The sequence below is a fragment of the Oncorhynchus nerka genome, linkage group LG13 (genome assembly GCF_034236695.1).
Source record: "Oncorhynchus nerka isolate Pitt River linkage group LG13, Oner_Uvic_2.0, whole genome shotgun sequence".
NCBI lineage: Eukaryota > Metazoa > Chordata > Actinopteri > Salmoniformes > Salmonidae > Oncorhynchus > Oncorhynchus nerka.
Window position 1 is genome coordinate 18,875,924 of NC_088408.1, and position 19,970 is coordinate 18,895,893.

At 40.1% G+C, this 19,970-nt stretch overlaps 1 protein-coding gene across 3 annotated transcripts; it reads left to right on the top strand.

The window, feature by feature from the left end:
• The first annotated feature begins 1,915 nt into the window (after nt 1-1,915).
• LOC115139186 (platelet-activating factor acetylhydrolase-like) lies at nt 1,916-19,837 on the top strand. 3 transcript variants are annotated; one of them, XM_029676319.2, is made up of 11 exons: nt 1,918-2,292; nt 2,792-2,919; nt 3,025-3,175; nt 3,355-3,448; nt 3,559-3,627; nt 8,475-8,649; nt 9,023-9,136; nt 14,770-14,861; nt 17,019-17,195; nt 18,780-18,928; nt 19,063-19,837. In XM_029676319.2, the coding sequence occupies exons 1-11, from the start codon at nt 2,223-2,225 to the stop codon at nt 19,152-19,154; spliced, it is 1,311 nt and encodes a 436-aa protein (XP_029532179.1). In that variant the 5' UTR covers nt 1,918-2,222; the 3' UTR covers nt 19,155-19,837. The 3 variants fall into 3 exon arrangements, with proteins under 3 accessions (XP_064882301.1, XP_029532179.1, XP_029532180.1); XM_029676320.2 differs by having other exon boundaries at nt 1,918-2,180; XM_065026229.1 differs by lacking the exon at nt 17,019-17,195 and having other exon boundaries at nt 1,916-2,292.
• The last annotated feature ends 133 nt before the right edge of the window (nt 19,838-19,970 follow it).

Genomic DNA, 19,970 nt, shown 5'->3' on the forward strand with positions numbered 1-19,970 from the left:
GCCATGGACACCACACCTCATTGAGGGAGTGTTGACAAGTTTAATCAGGTGTGCTTGTCCAGTGTTACAATAAAATTGTGTACTGTTGGGGGTACTCAAGGAGCAGGGTTGGGAAACGTTGCAGCTGTATCTATCCACTTTGTTGAAAACTTAATGACATCAGTTGTTGCATTTACAGCCCCCTTACAGTTGTGGAGTACCAAATAAATGACATCAATTGTTCCATTTACAGCTCCATTACGGTCGTGGAGTACCAAATAAATGACATCAATTGTTCCATTTACAGCTCCATTACGGTTGTGGAGTACCAAATAAATGACATCAATTGTTCCATTTACAGCTCCATTACGACATCAATTGTTCCATTTACAGCTCCATTACGGTTGTGGAGTACCAAATAAATGACAGCAATTGTTCCATTTACAGCTCCATTACGGTCGTGGAGTACCAAATAAATGACATCAATTGTTCCATTTACAGCTCCATTACGGTTGTGGAGTACCAAATAAATGACAGCAATTGTTCCATTTACAGCTCCATTACGGTTGTGGAGTACCAAATAAATGACAGCAATTGTTCCATTTACAGCTCCATTACGGTCGTGGAGTACCAAATAAATGACAGCAATTGTTGCATGTCAAACGTAAATGCCAAACAATGAATAATAATTCAGCCAGAAAAACATTATGTTGTGTAAGGAATATGACATTTTAATGAAAGCTATTCCCAATGTAATCCTTACTTTACTGAAGGATTAGTCAAGCTTTTCATTACATGCACTAATATATCACTAATATATATACAGTGATAGTGTAGAAATATTTTTAGATAGATGTGAAAATATGTATCAGTGATAAGGTGGGTAAACCTGTAAGCATTGCCAAATTTGATACATTTTTTATTTTACATACACACACAGTGACAGCCAATCATTTGTGAATTTGTTAATTTATTAATTGATCTAATTGATTTAGAATATTAGGTAACATCCTTGAAAGGTATACATAGAAAATTATCAAAAAAGTATCTACAGTATTTGTCAAAATCGAACTTGTCTAATCGTGTAATATATACTTTTTCAGTGTCTCTCTGGTTTTATTTATTTACTCTTCTGTAATTATTATTATTATTTTTTAAATTCAACTTTATTTAACCAGGTAGGCTAGCTGAGAATAAGTTCTCATTTACAACTGCGACCTGGCCAAGATAAAGCATAGCAGTGTGAACAGACAACACAGAGTTACACATGGAGTAAACAATTAACAAGTCAATAACACAGTAGAAAAAAGAAAAAATATATATTTTGTTATTTGTGATATTTGCATATTGATCTGTACAATGTTTGTGTCATGCAATAAATATGCAAATATTTACAAAGCGATTGCCAACCATACTATTATCACCGACAGAACAATGAGACCGATATTTCACCAGATGTATTGATGTGAAGCATCTGCTTGGCGTTTCCACTCACGACCAAATATGATAGTTAGAGGAAATCCAATGGCCTGCAGTGGGAGAAGATGGAACGAGATGGATTTTCGCCGACATTCTGGAAATTTTCTCATCGACTAAACATTTGATCTCAATACAGTTGTATGTTCCCAAAACTAGAATATGTTACGAACAGAGTGGACTGGTTTTGTAGACGTTACCTTTTGCCAAATGTTTAACAAATTACGTTGTCTAGAACGAGTGCAAAGGCGAATTGAGTTTTTGCACACGCGCACTTTAGAGTAGACGTTCCCCAACAGAAATATGCAAATATAAAATTGTACGCGCCAATCGGATCTTTGATAGCACGTGCTTGGCTCTGCCCACCTCCTTGCTTGGTTATGCCCACTATGACTCATTTGTTCCCTTTTAAAACGACCGGTTGTGGTGTATCTTGGTGTAGTGGTTTAGCTATACAAGCATCTTTGCCACTATGCGGACAGAAGCCATGAAGACACACGAGACCATGCTTTTTGAAGGCAGTCTGTAGCTAGCAAGTGCTAATGCTAAGCTAACCAGCTAGTAGCTACGTCAGTTGGTGCATCACTAGTCCCGACTTGTCTAACCCAACTCTTACTACATGTGTGTCCACAGACAGTGAATGTACATAGGAAGCCACTCCCGAATGACATACTTTTAAACAGGTTTCACCTGATAATGTTGACCTAGCAACCCACGAGCAACTGGTACGTCTTTCTAACTAACTTTATCAGGCAACCTAGAGGTCGATGTACGCTAATGGTGGACTCATACAGTTATTAGCTAAGAAGATTTATCAGTGGTCAAGGACAGGATCAGGTATGGATGGATACGTTACTGAATTGAATCGAACTAATTTGTCATTGGTAGTTGTTAGCTTTAAAATGTAAACCATATTATAAAAACTAAATAGTTATAACTAGCATCACAAATCAACGTTTTAAACTTTTGGCATCTATCCATTCCTAGTTACTCATGATAGCTAACGTTAGTCAATTTCGTTCATACTTGCTAATGTTAATTCATTAATGCCATGATCTAGTTGGTTGTAACTAAATCAGTCTTAACGTCGTGGCTAGTTAGTTAATGATTTATGTCATGTTTTAACTGTCAACTACATGTACACATTGAGGATCCAAAGACATCTTGCTAGGTGCTGGCATTCAACACATAATTTGACTTCATGCTCCTTTATTGGGGAACTGTAGTCTCTCATGTAATATACGAAGAATGTTGAAATATACTTCCTACGCCGTATCTACCATCTAGATATGTGCTTATTCATGCTGACTCAACTGACATTCTAATGCGTTTACAGATCAAAGGTGCACATTGAGTCTCTTCGCAGCTATGGGAAACTCCTGTAGCAACAACCTGGGAATCCCACCAGCAAAAGGGCCTAATGCTGTGGGATGTTCAGATTTCATGATGGATCATACTGTAGAGGTAAACAGTGTTGTTATTTTTCTCATTTTCCTACTAGCTAGGAAAAAGTATCTTTCCCAAATACCAAACCAACTGGTAACAACCATTTAAACTGTCTGTCACCAGGGAACATTCTTTAGGTTATACTATCCATGTGTAGTGTCCGACAATGCTGAAAAACCAGACTGGATCCCATGTAAAGGATATTTCTATGGGCTTGCAGACTTCATGAAAATCAACAGAGGCCTGAGTGAAAAGATTTTCAATTACCTCTTTGGTAAATACTTTTATTCTATGGTACACATGACCATTTAGTTATTTTAGCTATAGTGATCCTGGAACATCGAACTCAGGTGGGCTAGATTTACAATGTTGCATGTAGTATACAGTAGAGGTTATTAAATCACAAACTGTGCTTGAGTTGTTATAACATGTTGTTTCTGGTGTTTTATAAAGGATCTTTTAAGATACCTGCTGCCTTGAATGGCTCATATAAACAAAATGGGAAGTATCCAGTAGTCATCTTCTCTCATGGACTTGGAGCTTTCAGGTACAAACAGAAGTTTATTGTTCGCCTTACATGTACATTCTCTATTATATGGACATTATATTATGTTATTATATGGACATGATCTTATGCCTCACCTCTTTTTCTCCCAGAACTTTATATTCAGCCATATGCACTGAACTGGCCTCACAAGGCTTCATAGTAGCATCAGTGGAACACAGGTACTCCACACTCTCTACACACACACTGTAAACACAGTCTCTGTCCACTTCATTCATGAAAAGAGACTTTGAGAAGCGCTCCCTAATCTAATGGACAGAGGAAGGGATGAGATTCCAGTCGACAGTTAATGTTCTTAAGCTAACAATGACATAGGACTCTCCATAAATACACAGACAGTCGCCCTCGTATAGGCAGCAGGCGTGAGCGGCCTGCCTGTTTATCTCAGGGTAGGAGTGGTACAATGGTACAAACTAGGTCATCACATTTTTATCAGTATGGACTGCTGGTACTATATGGATAGCATAATGGCTGGTCTGTGGCCTAACCCTGTCTGTCATGGGGTTATGGCCCAAAGCCCACCACAGCCTATACAGGTTAAGCTTGCTGCTGTGGACTTCTGTGAATTTCAGCAGCACTGAACTGGCTATTGTGTTGTGTTACACATTTGTGTTGTGTTAAAGATGCAGTTAAATATATTGTCACTCTTGCACCTAACAATGGAATGCAATGGAGCAGAATTGTCTGTTTTCTCTTTTCAAAACGGGTTCAATTTTATTTATTTTTTTGCCTGTAACTTACCACAGATCAGATATATTACACATAAACGAGAATCACTTGCCTCCAACCAAATTAATTTGAATTTTGAATAATTTAATCTTGAAAGTTTTTGACTTTCAAGTGAAAAATCTCTATTTCAGTTAAGATTATTTATTTTTTGTTCCTGTGCAGTTGTAAATCCAACAAATACACGTGTTAACACCAAACGTTTTATCTATCTGTAGGAATCTGGTTGGTTTGTCAGCCATTTTATCAATCTGTAGGAATCTGGTTGGTTTGTCAGCCGTTTTATCAATCTGTATGAATCTGATTGGTTTGTCAGCGAAACAAGTGAGTGTGATAACGGAAGTGTTAGTGATATGTGTTAGGCCTAGGTAGACAATCTCTGACTAATGTACAACATTACTGTTTATCTACACTTAATATGTCATATTATATGTATGTATTAATGACATTTATGTTTATTTACACTTAATATGTCAAATTATATGTATGTACAATGCCAGTCAAAGGTTTGGACACACCTACTCATTCAAGGGTTTTTCCTTATTTTTACTATTTTCTAAATTGTAGAATAATAGTGAAGACATCAAAACTTTGAAATAACACATATGGTATCATGTAGTAGTGTTCAACAAATCAAAATATATGTGATATGTATCCACCCTTTGCCTTGATGACAGCTTTGCAAATGCTTGGGATTCTCCCAACCAGCTTCATGAGGTAGTCACCTGGAATGCATTTCAATTAACAGGTGTGCTTTGTTAAGAATTAAATAGTGGAATTTCTTTCCTTCTTGATGCGTTTGAGCCAATCAGTTATTTTGTGACAAGGTAGGGTTGGTATACCCAAGATAGCCCTATTTGGTAAAATACCAAGTCCATATTATGGCAAGAACAGCCCAAATAAGCAAAGAGAAACGACAGTCCATAATTACTCTAAGACATGAAGGTCAGTCAATACGGAAAATTTCAAGAACTTTTAAAGTTTCTTCAAGTGCAGTCGCAAGAACCATCAAACGCTATGATGAAACTGGATCTCATGAGGACTTCCAAAGTAAAAGAAGACTCAGTTACCTCTGTTGCAGAGGATAAGTTAATTTGAGTTACCAGCCTCAGAAATCGCAGGCCAGAAAAATGCTTCACAGAGTTCAAGTAACAGACACATCTCAACATCAACTGTTCAGAGGAGACTGCGTGAATCAGGCCTTTGTGGTCGAATTGCTGCAAAGAAACCACTACTAAAGGACACCAATAAGAAGAAGAGACCTGCTTAGGACAAGAAACACGAGTAATGGACGTTAGACCGGTGTAAATCTGTCCTTTGGTCTGATGAGTCCAAATGTGAGATTTTTGGTTCCAGCCACCATGCCTTTGTGAGACGCAGAGTAGGTGAACGGATGATCTCTACATGTTTTGTTCCCACCGTGAAGCATGGAGGAGGTGTGATGTTTGGTGGTGCTTTGCTGGTGACACTGATTTATTTAGAATTCAAGGCACACTTAACCAGCATGGCTACCACAGCATTCTGCAGCAATATGCCATCCCATCTGGTTTGCGCTTAGTGCGACTATCATTTGTTTTTCAACAGGACAATGAGGCTATTTGGCCAAGAAAGAGAGTGATGGAGTGCTGCAGGAAATGACCTGGCCTCAATAACCTGACCTCAACCCAATTGGGATGAGTTGGACCGCAGAGTGAAGGAAAAGCAGCCAAGTGCATAGCATATGTGGGAACTCCTTCAAGACTATTGGAAAAGCATTCCTCATCAAATTGTATTAGTCACATGCGCCGAATACAACAGGTTTAGACCTTACAGTGAAATGCTTACTTACGAGCCCCTAACCAACAATGCAGTAACAAGTAATTAAGGGGCAGCAGTAAAATAACAATAGCAAGACTATTGGGGTACCAGTACAGAGTCAATGTGCGGGGGCACCGGTTAGTTGAGGTAATATGTACATGTCGGTAGAGTTATTAAAGTGACTATGCATAGATGATAACAACCATTTGGCCTTTTGATTATTCGTTCAGAGTCTTATGGCTTGGGGGTAGAAGCTGTTTAGAAGCCTCTTGGACCTAGACTTGGCGCTTCAGTACAGCTTGCCTTGCGGTAGCAGAGAGAACAGTCTGACTAGGGTGGCTTGTGTCTTTGGTTATTTTTAGGGCCTTCCTCTGACTCTGCCTGGTATAGAGGTCCTAGATGGCAGGAAGCGTGGCCCCAGTGATGTACTGGGCTGTACGCACTACCCCCCTCATGAGGGGCCCCTGTGTTGAGGATCAACGTGGCGGATGTGTTGTTACCTACCCTTACCACCTGGGGGCGGCCCATCAGGAAGTCCAGGATCCAATTGCAGAGGCAGGTGTTTAGTCCCAGGGTCCTTAGCTTATTGATGAGCTTTGAGGGCACTATAGTGTTGAACACTGAGCTGTAGTCAATGAATAGCATTCTCACATAGGTGTTCCTTTTGTCCAGGTGGGAAAGGGCCGTGTGGAGTGCAGTAGACATTGCATCATCTGTGGATCTGTTTGGTCGGTATGCAAATTGAAGTTAGTATAGGGTTTCTGGGATGATGGTGTTGATGTGAGCCATGACCAGCCTTTCAAAGCACTTCATGCCTACAGATGTGAGTGCTATGGGTCAGTAGTCATCTTAGTGTTCTTGGGCACAGGGACTATGGTGGTCTACTTAAAACATGTAGGTATTACAGACTCGGACAGGGCGAGGTTGAAAATGTCAATGAAGACACTTGCCAGTTGGTCCGCGGATGCTCGCAGTACACGTCCTGGTAATCCGTCTGGCCTTGCGGCCTTGTGAATGTTGACCTGTTTAAAGGTCTTACTCACATCGCATGCGGAGAGCATGATTACACAGTCTTCCGGAACAGCTGGTGCTCTCATGCATGTTTTAGTATTATTTGCCTCGAAGCGAGCATAGAAGTGGTCTATCTCGTCTGGTAGGCTCGTGTCAATGGGCAGCTCTTGGCTGTGCTTCCCTTTTGTAGTCTGTAATGGTTTGCAAGCCCTGCCACATCCGACGAGTGTCAGAGCCGGTGTAGTACGATTTGATCTTAGTCCTGTATTGAAGCTTTGCCTGTTTGATGGTTCGTCGGTGGGCATAGCAGGATTTCTTATAAGCTTCCGGGTTAGAGTCCCGCTCCTTGAAAGCGGCAGCTCTACCCTTTATCACAGTGCGGAAGTTGCCTGTAATCCATGGCTTCTGGTTGGGGTATGTATGTACGGTCACTGTGGGGACGACGTCATCGATGCACTTATTGATGTGGTGTACTCCTCAATGCCATCGGAGGAACCCCGGAACATATTCCAGTCTGTGCTAGAAAAAGAGTCCTGTAATTTAGCATCTGCTTCATCTGACCACTTTTTTATAGACCGAGTCACTGGTGCTTCCTGCTTTAACTTTTGCTTGTAAGCAGGAATCAGGAGAATAGAATTATGGTCAGATTTGCCAAATGGGTGAGGGAGAGCTGTGTATGCATCTCTGTGTGTGGAGTGAAGGCGGTCCATAGTTTTTTTCCCCTCTGGTTGCACATTTAACATGCTGATAGAAATTTGGTAAGACGGATTTAAGTTTCCCTGCATTAAAGTCCCAGGCTACTAGGTGTGCCGCCTCTGAATGAGCGTTTTCCTGTTCGCTTATGATGGAATACAGCTCATTCAGTGTGGTCTTAGTGCCAGCATCAGTCTGTGATGGTATGTAGACAGCTACGAAAAATACAGATGAAAACTCGGTAGGTAGATAGTGTGGTGTACAGCTTATCATGAGATACTCTACCTCAGGCAGCAAAACCTCGAGAATTCCTTAGCTATCGTGCATGAAGCTTTTTGAGAGAATGCCAAGAGCGTGCAAAGCTGTCATCAAGGCAAAGGGTGGCTACTTTGAAGAATCTCAAATATAAAATATATTTTAATTTGTTTCACTTTTTTGGTTACTACATGTTTCCATATGTGTTATTTCATAGTTTTGACCTCTTCACTATTATTCTACAATGTAGAAAGTAGTACAAATAATAAAAACCCTTGAATGAGTAGGTGTTTTAAAACTTTTGACTGGTAATGTATGTATGTCATTACTGTTTATTTTCACTTAATATGTAATATTATACATGTACTCAACGTTTTCCTATATCCTATTCATTAAAGCACACTTGTGTACTTTTTTTAAAGAACACACTTTTTTTCAGATCTCTGTCAGCATTGTACAACAACCGAAAGGATATAATGTCAGTATTGGTGCCGCTGAACGATATCTATTTGATGTTTTACTCTAGGGATGAATCTGCCTCTGCGACATACTTCTACCATCAAAAGCCTCAAGAGCCTGAGAAAGATGAGGCTTCGCCGCCTAAACCCAACCCCGAGGCCCCAGAGAACCTGGTAGAGGAATGGATGTACTACCGATCTCTGAAACCAGGCGAGAGTGAATTCCCCCTTAGGAATAAACAGGTACACATTTGAATATGTCACATTCGGTGTAATCATGTGTAGACCCTTTTATCTGCTTGTCTGAGCCATTCCTCAGGACCATACATTTGAGTAATACATTTGTTTTATGAATGTGATATCACTACTTCCATAACATGGAATATTACATTTTGTATTATATTTTTACATTTTAGTCATTTAGAAGATGCTTTTATCCAGTGCATACATTTTTGTGCTTGTCCCCTGTGGGAATCAAACCCACAACCCTGGAGTTGCAAGCGCCATGCTCTACCAACTGAGCCACACTGGACATATTACTCCGCATTGCATTCTGTTAGGAAGACAATTTCATGTGTTTGAGAACTAAGCATAATATTGAACTGTCTATTTGTAGGTGAAACAGCGAGCTGACGAGTGCATAAAGGCTTTGGATACACTCATCCAAATCAACTCAGGAAAAAATATGGAGAACGTGCTTCAGACAGAGTTTGACTGGACGACTTTGGAGGTGAATATTTTATGTCTCAAATGAAACACCACGTGAACCCTTTATGGAGAGCAGGTGTTCCCAAACTGGGGTAATCGAAATGCCGTCGGGGGTACGCCAAATAAAAATGTAATTCACATTAAAAAAATGTATATATTTTCCATTTATATTTTCCAACGGGGCTATACATTTGGGTGAGTTTTTTTTCCGCCTGAGTAGCCTCGTTTCACTGCCAAAAATCAAATTAAACCATCTAGTTTTCAACAAAATAACAACACAATGTCAAATACAGGCAGCCTAGTCAAATAATTAACATCCAATCACATTAATCGTTAATCTCCCGCGGGAATTCCACTAACTATGTAGCCAAATGTAGCTGTTGCTCATTCTGTTAGCTCAAAAAACGGATAAATGGTTAAGAAAAGTAAGGCCCGTGTCCATAGACACATACCAGCTCTACTGGTAGTACTGCTACTACCAGCAGTACTACACCTGCACCTGTCGACGACACAAGTTGTTCTGCGTCCACGAGCCCATCCAATGCTAGAATCAGTAATTCTACATTTGTTGTTAGCCCAGCTAGCTTGGACACTGACAGTTGTGAATCTGATGCAGCTGAAAAGCTACTGCCCCCTTACCCAGGAAAGCACCGAACAACAGACAGGGACATTGGACCATCGAAGAGGTGCAAATATGATGAGAACTACATTGATTTGTGGTTCACTTATATTGGGAGTAGTGCCTTTCCTCAGCCACAGTAGGTTATATGTGCAAAAGTACTATCTCACAACTCAATGAAACCTTCACTCTTGCGCAGACATTTAAAACAAACATGCCAATTTGAAAAATAAGCCACAGGAGTTTTTTGAGCGAGAATTAAGACGACTTTCGAGTAGTAAGACATGTATAAAAGCAACAGATACCATTAATATGAAGGGGCTAGAAGCGTCTTATATGGTAAGCTACCGAGTGGCAAGGACAGGCAAGTCTCATACTATTGTGGAGAACTTAATTCTTCCTGCTACCGCGAATATGGCTGGGACAATCCTGGGGGAAAAGGCCAAAAAACTATACAGACAATATCTTCATCAAACAACACTGTTTCATGACACATCAGTGACATGGCAGGAGATGTTTTGAAACAATTACTGCTTCATATACAAGCCAGTGAATTCTATGCGTTACAGCTGGATGAGTCAACAGATGTAGCAGGCCTGGCACAGCTCCTGGTATATGTCTGTTACGTTTATGGGGGGTCAATTAAGGAAGACATCCTCTTCTGGAAACCAGGACAACAGGAGATGGTATATTTTGAAGTACTGGACAGCTTTGTGACATCAAATGGACTTTGATGGTCAAGATGTGTTGGTATCTGTACTTATGGCGCAAAAGCCTTGACATGGAGACATAGTGGAGTGGTAACGCGCACGCAAGCAGTTGCTTCCAACGCCACTTGGGTACACTGCAGCATCCACCGAGAGGCTCTTGCTGCCAAAGGAATGGCTGACAGCTTGAAAGACGTTTTGGACACTACAGTGAAAATGGTTAACTTTGTTAAAGTAAGGCCCCTGAACTCTCATGTATTTTCTGCACTATGCAATGATGTGGACAGCGACCATGTAACCCTTTTACAACATACAGAAGTGACCTGGTTATCAAGGGGCAAAGCATTTACTTTTTACATTTTTATTGAGAGACGAGCTTACAGTTTTCTTGACTGACCATAATTTTCACTTGTCTGACCTCTTGCATGATGATGAGTTTCTCACACGACTGGTCTATCTGGTTGATGTTTTTTCTCGCCTGAATGATCTGAATCTAAGATTACAGGGACTCTCCACAACTATATTCAATGTGCGGGACAAAATTGAGGCTATGATTAAGAAGTTGGAGCTCTTTTCTGTCTGCATTAACAAGGACAACACACAGGTCTTTCCATTGTATGATTTTTTTGTGTGGAAATGAACTCAAGCTTGTGGACAATGTCAAATGTGATATAGCGCAGCTCCTGAGTGAGTTGGGTGCGTAATTACGCAGGTACTTTCCCGAAATGGACGACACAAACAACTGGATTCTTTATCCCTTTCATGCCCTGCCTCCAGTCAACTCACCGATATCTGAACAAGAGAGCCTCATCGAAATTGCAACAAGCGGTTTTGTGAAAATTGAATTTAATCAGAAGCCACTGGCAGATTTTTGGATTGGGCTGCGCTCAAGAGTATCCTGCCTTGGCAAATCGCACTGTTAAGACACTAATGCCCTTTGCAACTACGTACCTATGTGAGAGTGGATTCTCGGCCTCACTAGCATGAAAACTAAATACAGGCACAAACTGTGTGGAAAATGATTTAAGACTGAGACTCTCTCCAATACAACCCATCATTGCAGAGTTACATTTGAAGTTGGAAGTTTACATATACTTAGGTTGGAGTCATTAAAACTTGTTTTTCAACCACTCCACAAATTTCTTGTTAACAAACTATAGTTTTGTCAAGTACTTGTGCATGACACAAGTAATTGTTTACAGACAGATTATTTCACATATAATTCACTGTATCACAATTCCAGTGGTTCAGAAGTTTACATACACTAAGTTGACTGTGCCTTTAAAGAGCTTGGAAAATTCCAGAATATGATGCCATGGCTTTAGAAGCTTCTGATAGGCTAATGGACATCATTTGAGTCAATAGGAGGTGTACCTGTGGATGTCTTTCAAGGCCTACCTTCAAACTCAGTGCCTCTTTGCTTGACATCATGGGGAAAATAAAAAGAAATCAGCCAAGGCCTCAGAAAAATTATTGTAGACCTCCACAAGTCTAGTTCATCCTTGGGAGCAATTTCCAAACGTCTGAAGGTACCACGTTCATCTGTGCAAACAATAGTACGCAAATATAAACACCATGGGACCACGCAGCCATACCGCTCAGGAAGGAGACGCGTTCTGTCTCCTAGAGATGAACGTACTTTGGTGCGAAAAGTGCAAATCAATCCCAGAACAACAGCAAAGGACCTTGTGAAGATGCTGGAGGAAACGGGTACAAAAGTATCTATATCCACAGTAAAATGAGTCCTACATTGACATAACCTCAAAGGCCGCTCAGCAAGGAAGAAGCCACTGCTCCAAAACCACCATAAAAAAGCCAGACTGCGGTTTGCAACTGCACATGGGGACAACGATCATACTTTTTGGAGAAATGTCCTCTGGTCTGATGAAACAAAAATAGAACTGTTTGGCCTTAATGACCATCGTTATGTTTGGAGGAAAAGGGGGAGGCTTGCAAGCCGAAGAACACATCCCAACCGTGAAGCATGGGGGTGGCAGCATCATGTTGTGGGGGTGCTTTTCCTGCAGGAGGGACTGGTGCACTTCACAAAATAGATGGCTTCATGAGGGAGGAAAATTATGTGGATATATTGAAGCAACATCTCAAGACATCAGTCAGGAAGTTAAATCTTGGTCGCAAATGGGTCTTCCAAATGGACAATGACCCCAAGCATACTTCCAAAGTTGTGACAAAATGGCTTACACATACCCTCTAGGGTATGTGGGACGCTAGCGTCCCACCTGGCCAACATCCAGTGAGATTGCAGAGCTCCAAATTCAAATACAGAAATAGTAATTATAAAAATTCAGAAAAGATACAACTATTTTACATAGGTTTAAAGATTAACTTCTTGTGAATCCAACCACGGTGTCAGATTTCAAAAATGCTTTACGGCGAAAGCATACCTTAACAATTATTTGAGAACAAAGCCCAGCAGACAAATCATTACAAACAGTAACCAGCCAAGTAGAAGAGTTACACAAGTCAGAAATAGAGATCAAATTAATCACTTACCTTTGATGATCTTCATATGTTTGCACTCAGAAGACATTCATTTATTCAATAAATGTTCCTTTTGTTCAATAAAGTCTCCCTTTATATCCGAAAACCTCTGTTTTGTTTGCGCGTTTTCTTCAGTAATCCACAGGCTCAAACGCAGTCACAACAGGCAGACAAAAAATCCAAATTGTATTCGTAAAGTTCATAGAAACATGTCAAACGATGTTTATATTCAAGCCTCAGCTTGTTTTTAGCCTAAATAATCGATAATATTTCAACCGGACAATAACGTTCTCAATATAAAAGGTAAACAAGAAAGGCACTCTCTCGGTCGTGCGCATGAAAAAGCTCTGTGACACGGCAGGGTCCACTCATTCAGACTGCTCTTACTCCCTAATTTTTCAGAATACAAGCCTGAAACCATTTCTGCAGACTGTTGACATCTAGTGGAAGGCATAGGAACTGCAATTTGAGTCCTAAGTCAATGGATACTGTAATGGCATTGAATAGAAAACTACAACAACAAAAAATCCTACTTCCTGAATGGATTTTCCCAGGTTTTTGCCTGCCAAATCAGTTCTGTTATACTCTCAGACATTATTTTAACAGGTTTGGAAACTTTAGAGTGTTTTCTATCCAAATATACTAATTATATGCATATCCTATCTTCTGGGCCTGAGTAGAAGGCAGTTTAATTTTGGGCAATCTTTTCATCCAAAATTCCAAATGCTGCCCCGTACCCTAGAGAAGTTAAGGACAACAAAGTCAAGGTATTGGAGTGACAATCACAAAGCCCTGACCTCAATCCTATAGAAAATTTGTGGACAGAACTGAAAAGGCGTGTGCGAGCAAGGAGGCCTACAAACCTGACTCAGTTACACCTGCTCTGTCAGGAGGAATGGGACACAATTTACCCAACTTATTGTGGGAAGCTTGTGGAAGGATACCCGAAACGTTTGACTCTAGTTAAACAATTTAAAGGCAATGCTATCAAATGCTCATTGAGTATATGTAAACTTCTGACCCACTGGGAATGTGATTAAAGCTGAAATAAATCATTCTCTCTACTATTATTCTGACATTTCACATTCTTAAAATAAAGTGGTGATCCTAACTGCCCTGAGACGGAATTTTTACTCGGATTGAATGTCAGGAATTGTGAAAAACTGAGTTTAAATGTATTTGGTTAAGGTGTATGTAAACTTCTAACTTCAACTGTATGTGCATCCTTTCAAACACACCCTTCTCATTAACCTGTGGTGAGTTATTCACAATTTTTGATGAACAAATAAAGTTTTATATGTAAGATGGTTAAATAAAGAGTAAAGTGATTGATTATTAATATTTGTGCCCTGTTCCTATAAGAGCTCTTTATCACTTCTTATGAGCCGGGTTGTGACACAAACTCACACTCATTGTTATGTTTAATAAATGTATTGTATAGTGTGTGTATGTGGCAGGCTTACAATGATGGTAAAAACAACATTTGAGAGTGCGCTGACCCTAGAGGGGGTACACAGCTGGAGGTTGAATGTTTGAAGGGGTACGGGACTATAAAAAGTTTGGGAACCACTGATGTAGAGCAAACTAAAGAAACAAGGCCACCTGTTTTTAATTTGTTGAATGACAGTTTTGATAACTGTTTAGACATATTCCTCCACATTGGATAATAAACAGGCCCTACAAGTTGTGCATGTTGGCTGAAAGTTCGATTGGTACTCAGTCATCTCGTGTTCAAACTTTTAGTACGATGACTTTTTCTGCTGTTTGAATCATATCCGGTGTTACTGGTAATGAATGACATCACCCTGTATCTTCCCTCTTCCCCAGAACTCTATGGACTTGTGCCGGATAGCGGTGATGGGCCATTCTTTTGGGGGAGCAACAGTGGTAGAAGCCCTCTGCAAAGACGTGAACTTCAAGTAAGAGTTACCCCTCTCAATTTCATCACATTCAAAGTCGCTTCAGTTTTCACATCTTCATAACATTTTCCTCTACTAAAGTCTAATCAATTTCATCAAATGGCACATTAAGATGAGATGGTTCAAAATGTTTCCTTGGAACATTGGGTTTGAATCAAATCAAATTGTATTTGTCACAAGTGTACATCAAGTGTAGACTTCACCGTGAAGAAGAGAAGAAAAATTAAAATAGATAAAAGTAAAAATGAAATCAATCTTGAATGAATCATTGTTTATTAACAGAAAGCTGGAGAGCTCACAGTCAAACTTAGATGCATAAAGTACCGGTCTGAACTAAGCTCTGTCGGCGCAGTCCCGTTTGTTCTCTTATATACTGCTAACACAGACCAGTTATATTTGCATGGTTCATAGGGTTGGTTCCTGCATGTGTCTGGCACTGTCTCCTATCTTAAAGAACATATTCTGCCAGATGGTCCTAAGGAGGGGGTGATGTCACCTCTCATATCTTTACCAAGCATAGGCAGGAACCAAGGATTATTTATGACACGAAAAATAAGAACATTTTCAAGGATGTCTCTTCACACAATAACATTTTCCATCACATCACTCAGATGGTTGTTGGCGTACATCAATTAAGTCTGTTTTTCTAGTGCTAGAGAAGTACCTAGCTCTCTTGCTAAATTAACCCAGTGGCGTAAAGTACTGAAGTAGAAATACTTTACAGTACTACTTAAGTCGTTTTTTGGGGTATCAGTACTTTACTTTACTATTTATATTTTTGACTACTTTTACTTTTACTTCACAACATTCACTTCACTACACTCCTTACATTTTCCTTGACACACAAAAGTACTCGTTACATTCTGAATGCCTAGCAGGGCAGGAAAATGGTCCAATTCATGCACTTATCAAAATTATACCTGGTCAACCCTACTGCCTCTGATCTGGCGGACGCACTAAACACATGCATCATGTGTAAATGATGTTTGAGTGTTGTTGTGCCCATTGCTATCCGTACATGTGTAAATTATGTTTGAGTGTTGTTGTGCCCATTGCTATCCGTACATTTTAAATGATGTTTGAGTGTTGTTGTGCCCATTGCTATCCGTACATTTTAAATGATGTTTGAGTGTTGTTGTGCCCATTGCTATCCGTACATTTTAAATGATGTTTGAGTGTTGTTGTGCCCATTGCTATCCGTACATTTTAAATGATGTTTGAGTGTTGTTGTGCCCATTGCTATCCGTACATTTTAAATGATGTTTGAGTGTTGTTGTGCCCATTGCTATCCGTACATGTGTAAATTATGTTTGAGTGTTGTTGTGCCCATTGCTATCCGTACATGTGTAAATTATGTTTGAGTGTTGTTGTGCCCATTGCTATCCGTACATGTGTAAATTATGTTTGAGTGTTGTTGTGCCCATTGCTATCCGTACATTTGTAAATGATGTTTGAGTGTTGTTGTGCCTATTGCTATCCGTACATGTGTAAATGATGTATGAGTGTTGTTGTGCCCATTGCTATCCGTACATTTTAAATGATGTTTGAGTGTTGTTGTGCCCATTGCTATCCGTACATGTGTAAATTATGTTTGAGTGTTGTTGTGCCCATTGCTATCCGTATATGTGTAAATTATGTTTGAGTGTTGTTGTGCCCATTGCTATCCGTATATGTGTAAATTATGTTTGAGTGTTGTTGTGCCCATTGCTATCCGTATATGTGTAAATTATGTTTGAGTGTTGTTGTGCCCATTGCTATCCGTACATTTTAAATGTTTGAGTGTTGTTGTGCCCATTGCTATCCGTACATTTTTTAAACAAGAAAAGGGTGCCGTTTGCTTTGCTTAATATAAGACATTTGAAATTATTTATACTTTTACTTTTGATACTTAAGTATATTTAGAACCAAATACTTTTACACTTTTACTTGAGTAACTTTCTATTAACGTGTCTATACTTTTTCCACCACTGAAATGACCATATTATACTATTGCAGCAACCTTAACATAACACCTAGAAACCTCGTCAAGCGGTTCAGATCTCTTGACGTAACAGATAAGATGTTGGGTTGACAGTTGCTGGACCCAGGATCGAGTCCTGGTTGGGGCACCCCCCCGAACTCACAATATTATTTGTATATTTATGTTGATCTCCTCAGGTGTGGCATTGCCTTGGACGCATGGATGTTCCCCCTGGATGAAGAGATCTATGTCAGGGTAAAGCAGCCCATCTTCTTCATTAACTCTGAGAAGTTCCAATGGGCCGGGAACATCAGTCGCATGAGGAAACTGGACTCCTCCTCCACCTCCATGCAGAGGAAAATGATCACCATCAAGTATGGAAAGAGTATACATTCACTGTTACTGAGATGACAATGTGAAAGACGATAGATTAGTAGATTTTGTTTCCACACCTATAGACTGATTGGTTGTTTAGCAACAAAACCGATCCGTGCGCAACTATGGGGCAAAACAGACACAGTTGGCTTAAATTGTTGTAAGCTGTCTTTGGTCTCCAATGTTTATTGAAAACATAAATAAATTTGCAGTCTCAAATACATCGTATAATTGTTGGTTAGCTAGCTAGTGAATTTTAGCCATTTAGCGCGGTGGTTCCCTTTTGATTAGCCATATTAGTCAAAACAAGAGAAGGTGTCAAGAACAAGATGAAATGAGCCACTTTCTTGTCATTCTTGCGAGTAATCTGGCTGTCCAGAATCAAAACAACCTCTCTCTCAACGTGATCAAGACAAGGGAGGTGATTGTGGACTACAGGAAAAGGAGGACCGAGCACACCCCCATTCTCATTGACGGGGCTGTAGTGGAGCATGTTGAGGGCACGACAAAGCCTTTCAGTCTCCTAAGATCTTCAAAAGGTTCTACAGCTGCACCATCAAGATTATCTTGACTGGTTGCAACACTGCCTGGTGTGGCAACCGCTCGGCCTTTCGACTGCAAGGTATTACAGAGGGTAGTACTTACGGCCCAGTACATCACTGGGGCCAAGCTTCCTGCCATCCAGGACCTCTATGTCAGGGGGTGTCAGAGGAAGGCCATAAAAATTGTCAGACTCCAGCCACCCTAGTCACAGAATGTTCTCTCTGCTGCTGCACGGCAAGCGGTACCGGAGCGCCAAGTCTAGGTCCAAAAGGCTTCTAAACAGCTTTTACCCCCAAGCCATAAGACTCCTGAACCAATTATTAAAGGGCTACCCAGACCCCTCTTTTACGCTGCTGCTGCTACTGTTTATTATCTATGCATAGTCACTTTAACTCTACCTGCATGTACATATTACCTCAATTACCCAGTGCCCCCGCACATTGACTCTGAACCGGTACCCCCTGTATATAGCCTCGCTATTGTTATTTTACTGCTGCTCTTTAATTATTTTTTAATTAACACCTTTTTTCGTAACTTCTTAAAGCATTGTTGGTTAAGGGCTTGTAAGTAAGCATTTCACTGTAAGGTCTACACCTCTTGTATTCGGCGGATGTGACAAATCAAATTTGATTTGACTCCTGTCCCATGGAAGCACTCACATCGTTTTGGTGATGTTGTCGGCTCAGCCCTCTCTTTGGTCCAGTTGAGTAATGCAAGAGAACAAACAAGCAACATTGCTAAATCTGCTTTCCTGCTGGCCTTTATAACTCGTGTCAGGCTTACAATGACACTTCCTGATTTTGAAACCAGTATGGGTGCAATAAATACCTCAGTTGTTTATTGCCTTCCAAGGAAGATCTTTTCACTTTTTAAATGGTTTCAGTTCACCATTCAAATAATAGTTGCCTCAATTGTTATGTGAGGGGCACATCATGACGTAAAAAAATATATTCTGTAGCTGACCGTTTCTGTTTTATTTATTTAATCTGAAAATGACAATGGACACTTGAGTAATCTTATATTTTCTTCTTCCCCCACAGGGGAACCGTTCACCAGAGCTTCCCAGACTTCACCTTCCTAACTGGCAACTGGATAGGGAAGATCCTGAAGCTGAAAGGAGAGATCGATCCTCAGGTCGGCATCGATCTCTGTAATAGAGCATCGCTAGCATTCCTGCAGAGACATCTAGGTAAGGATCTGTACAGAGTTAATTTGGTTCAACAGGTGCATCAGACATGTCCAAATGTCATTGTGTGCAGAAGCTTTTCTTCTTCGATTTTGTAAAACAGGAACGTGTCAAATGGGTTTGCCTTTGTTTTGCAGGTTTAGATAAAGACTTCAATCAATGGGACCATCTAATAGAGGGCAAGGACCACAACCTCATTCCAGGCACCAATGTTACTGAAATATCTTAGTTCAGTTCCATCTGCGCTATGAACCTGAGGGATGCATGGTTTCCAGCCAATTCCACTAACTCAGTGCCAATATTTATTGCACTGAGCCTTGAATGTAGTTTCAATCATGGATTTGTCAAATAGAGCAGTGATTTCTACTAGAGTCAGTCTTCACCAGTACCAAATTATGATTGCTTGGAGAGGTATACTGCATCTCCAAGTAATGTCAAGCTAATCAAGTTTTACGGTTTTGTAGGAACACTGCACTCAACAGTATCTATGTACCTGAACTAATTATGGTTGTAGTGTATAACATTTTACACCTGTATGGGATATGAAGTCCATTTTGAAAAGGCAGGAGTCTTTCGAAATATAATTCCAAGACTTTCAGTTTATGACCCCTAGATGGTTAATTTATGTATCTAGCATGATTGCACAGATTGAAGCAAAATACTACTTGTAAAGACGCAACAAAAATAGCAAATTGACAATAGTCACAAGGATGAAATGTTTGATTCCTTTGAACCAGCTCCATAAATGTGCCTAATCTACCTGTGTCATATTCATTAGGCACTAAAACAACCTGAACACTCATTTCAGTTGTTTGGCACACAAATACGTTTCAATTCTGAAATACTTTAATTTCTACACTACTGTAATCCAATGCATCTGATTTGTATACAACTATAAATGATGGATACTGAGTCCTTGATCAATTATTCTGTGGGGAGACATTACCATAATGGCCTATGTGAAGATGAACCATCTCTGTAGTAATGTTCTGGAATGTCATCAAATAATGCAAACAGCATTGACACGACTGCTGAGGACATTGTA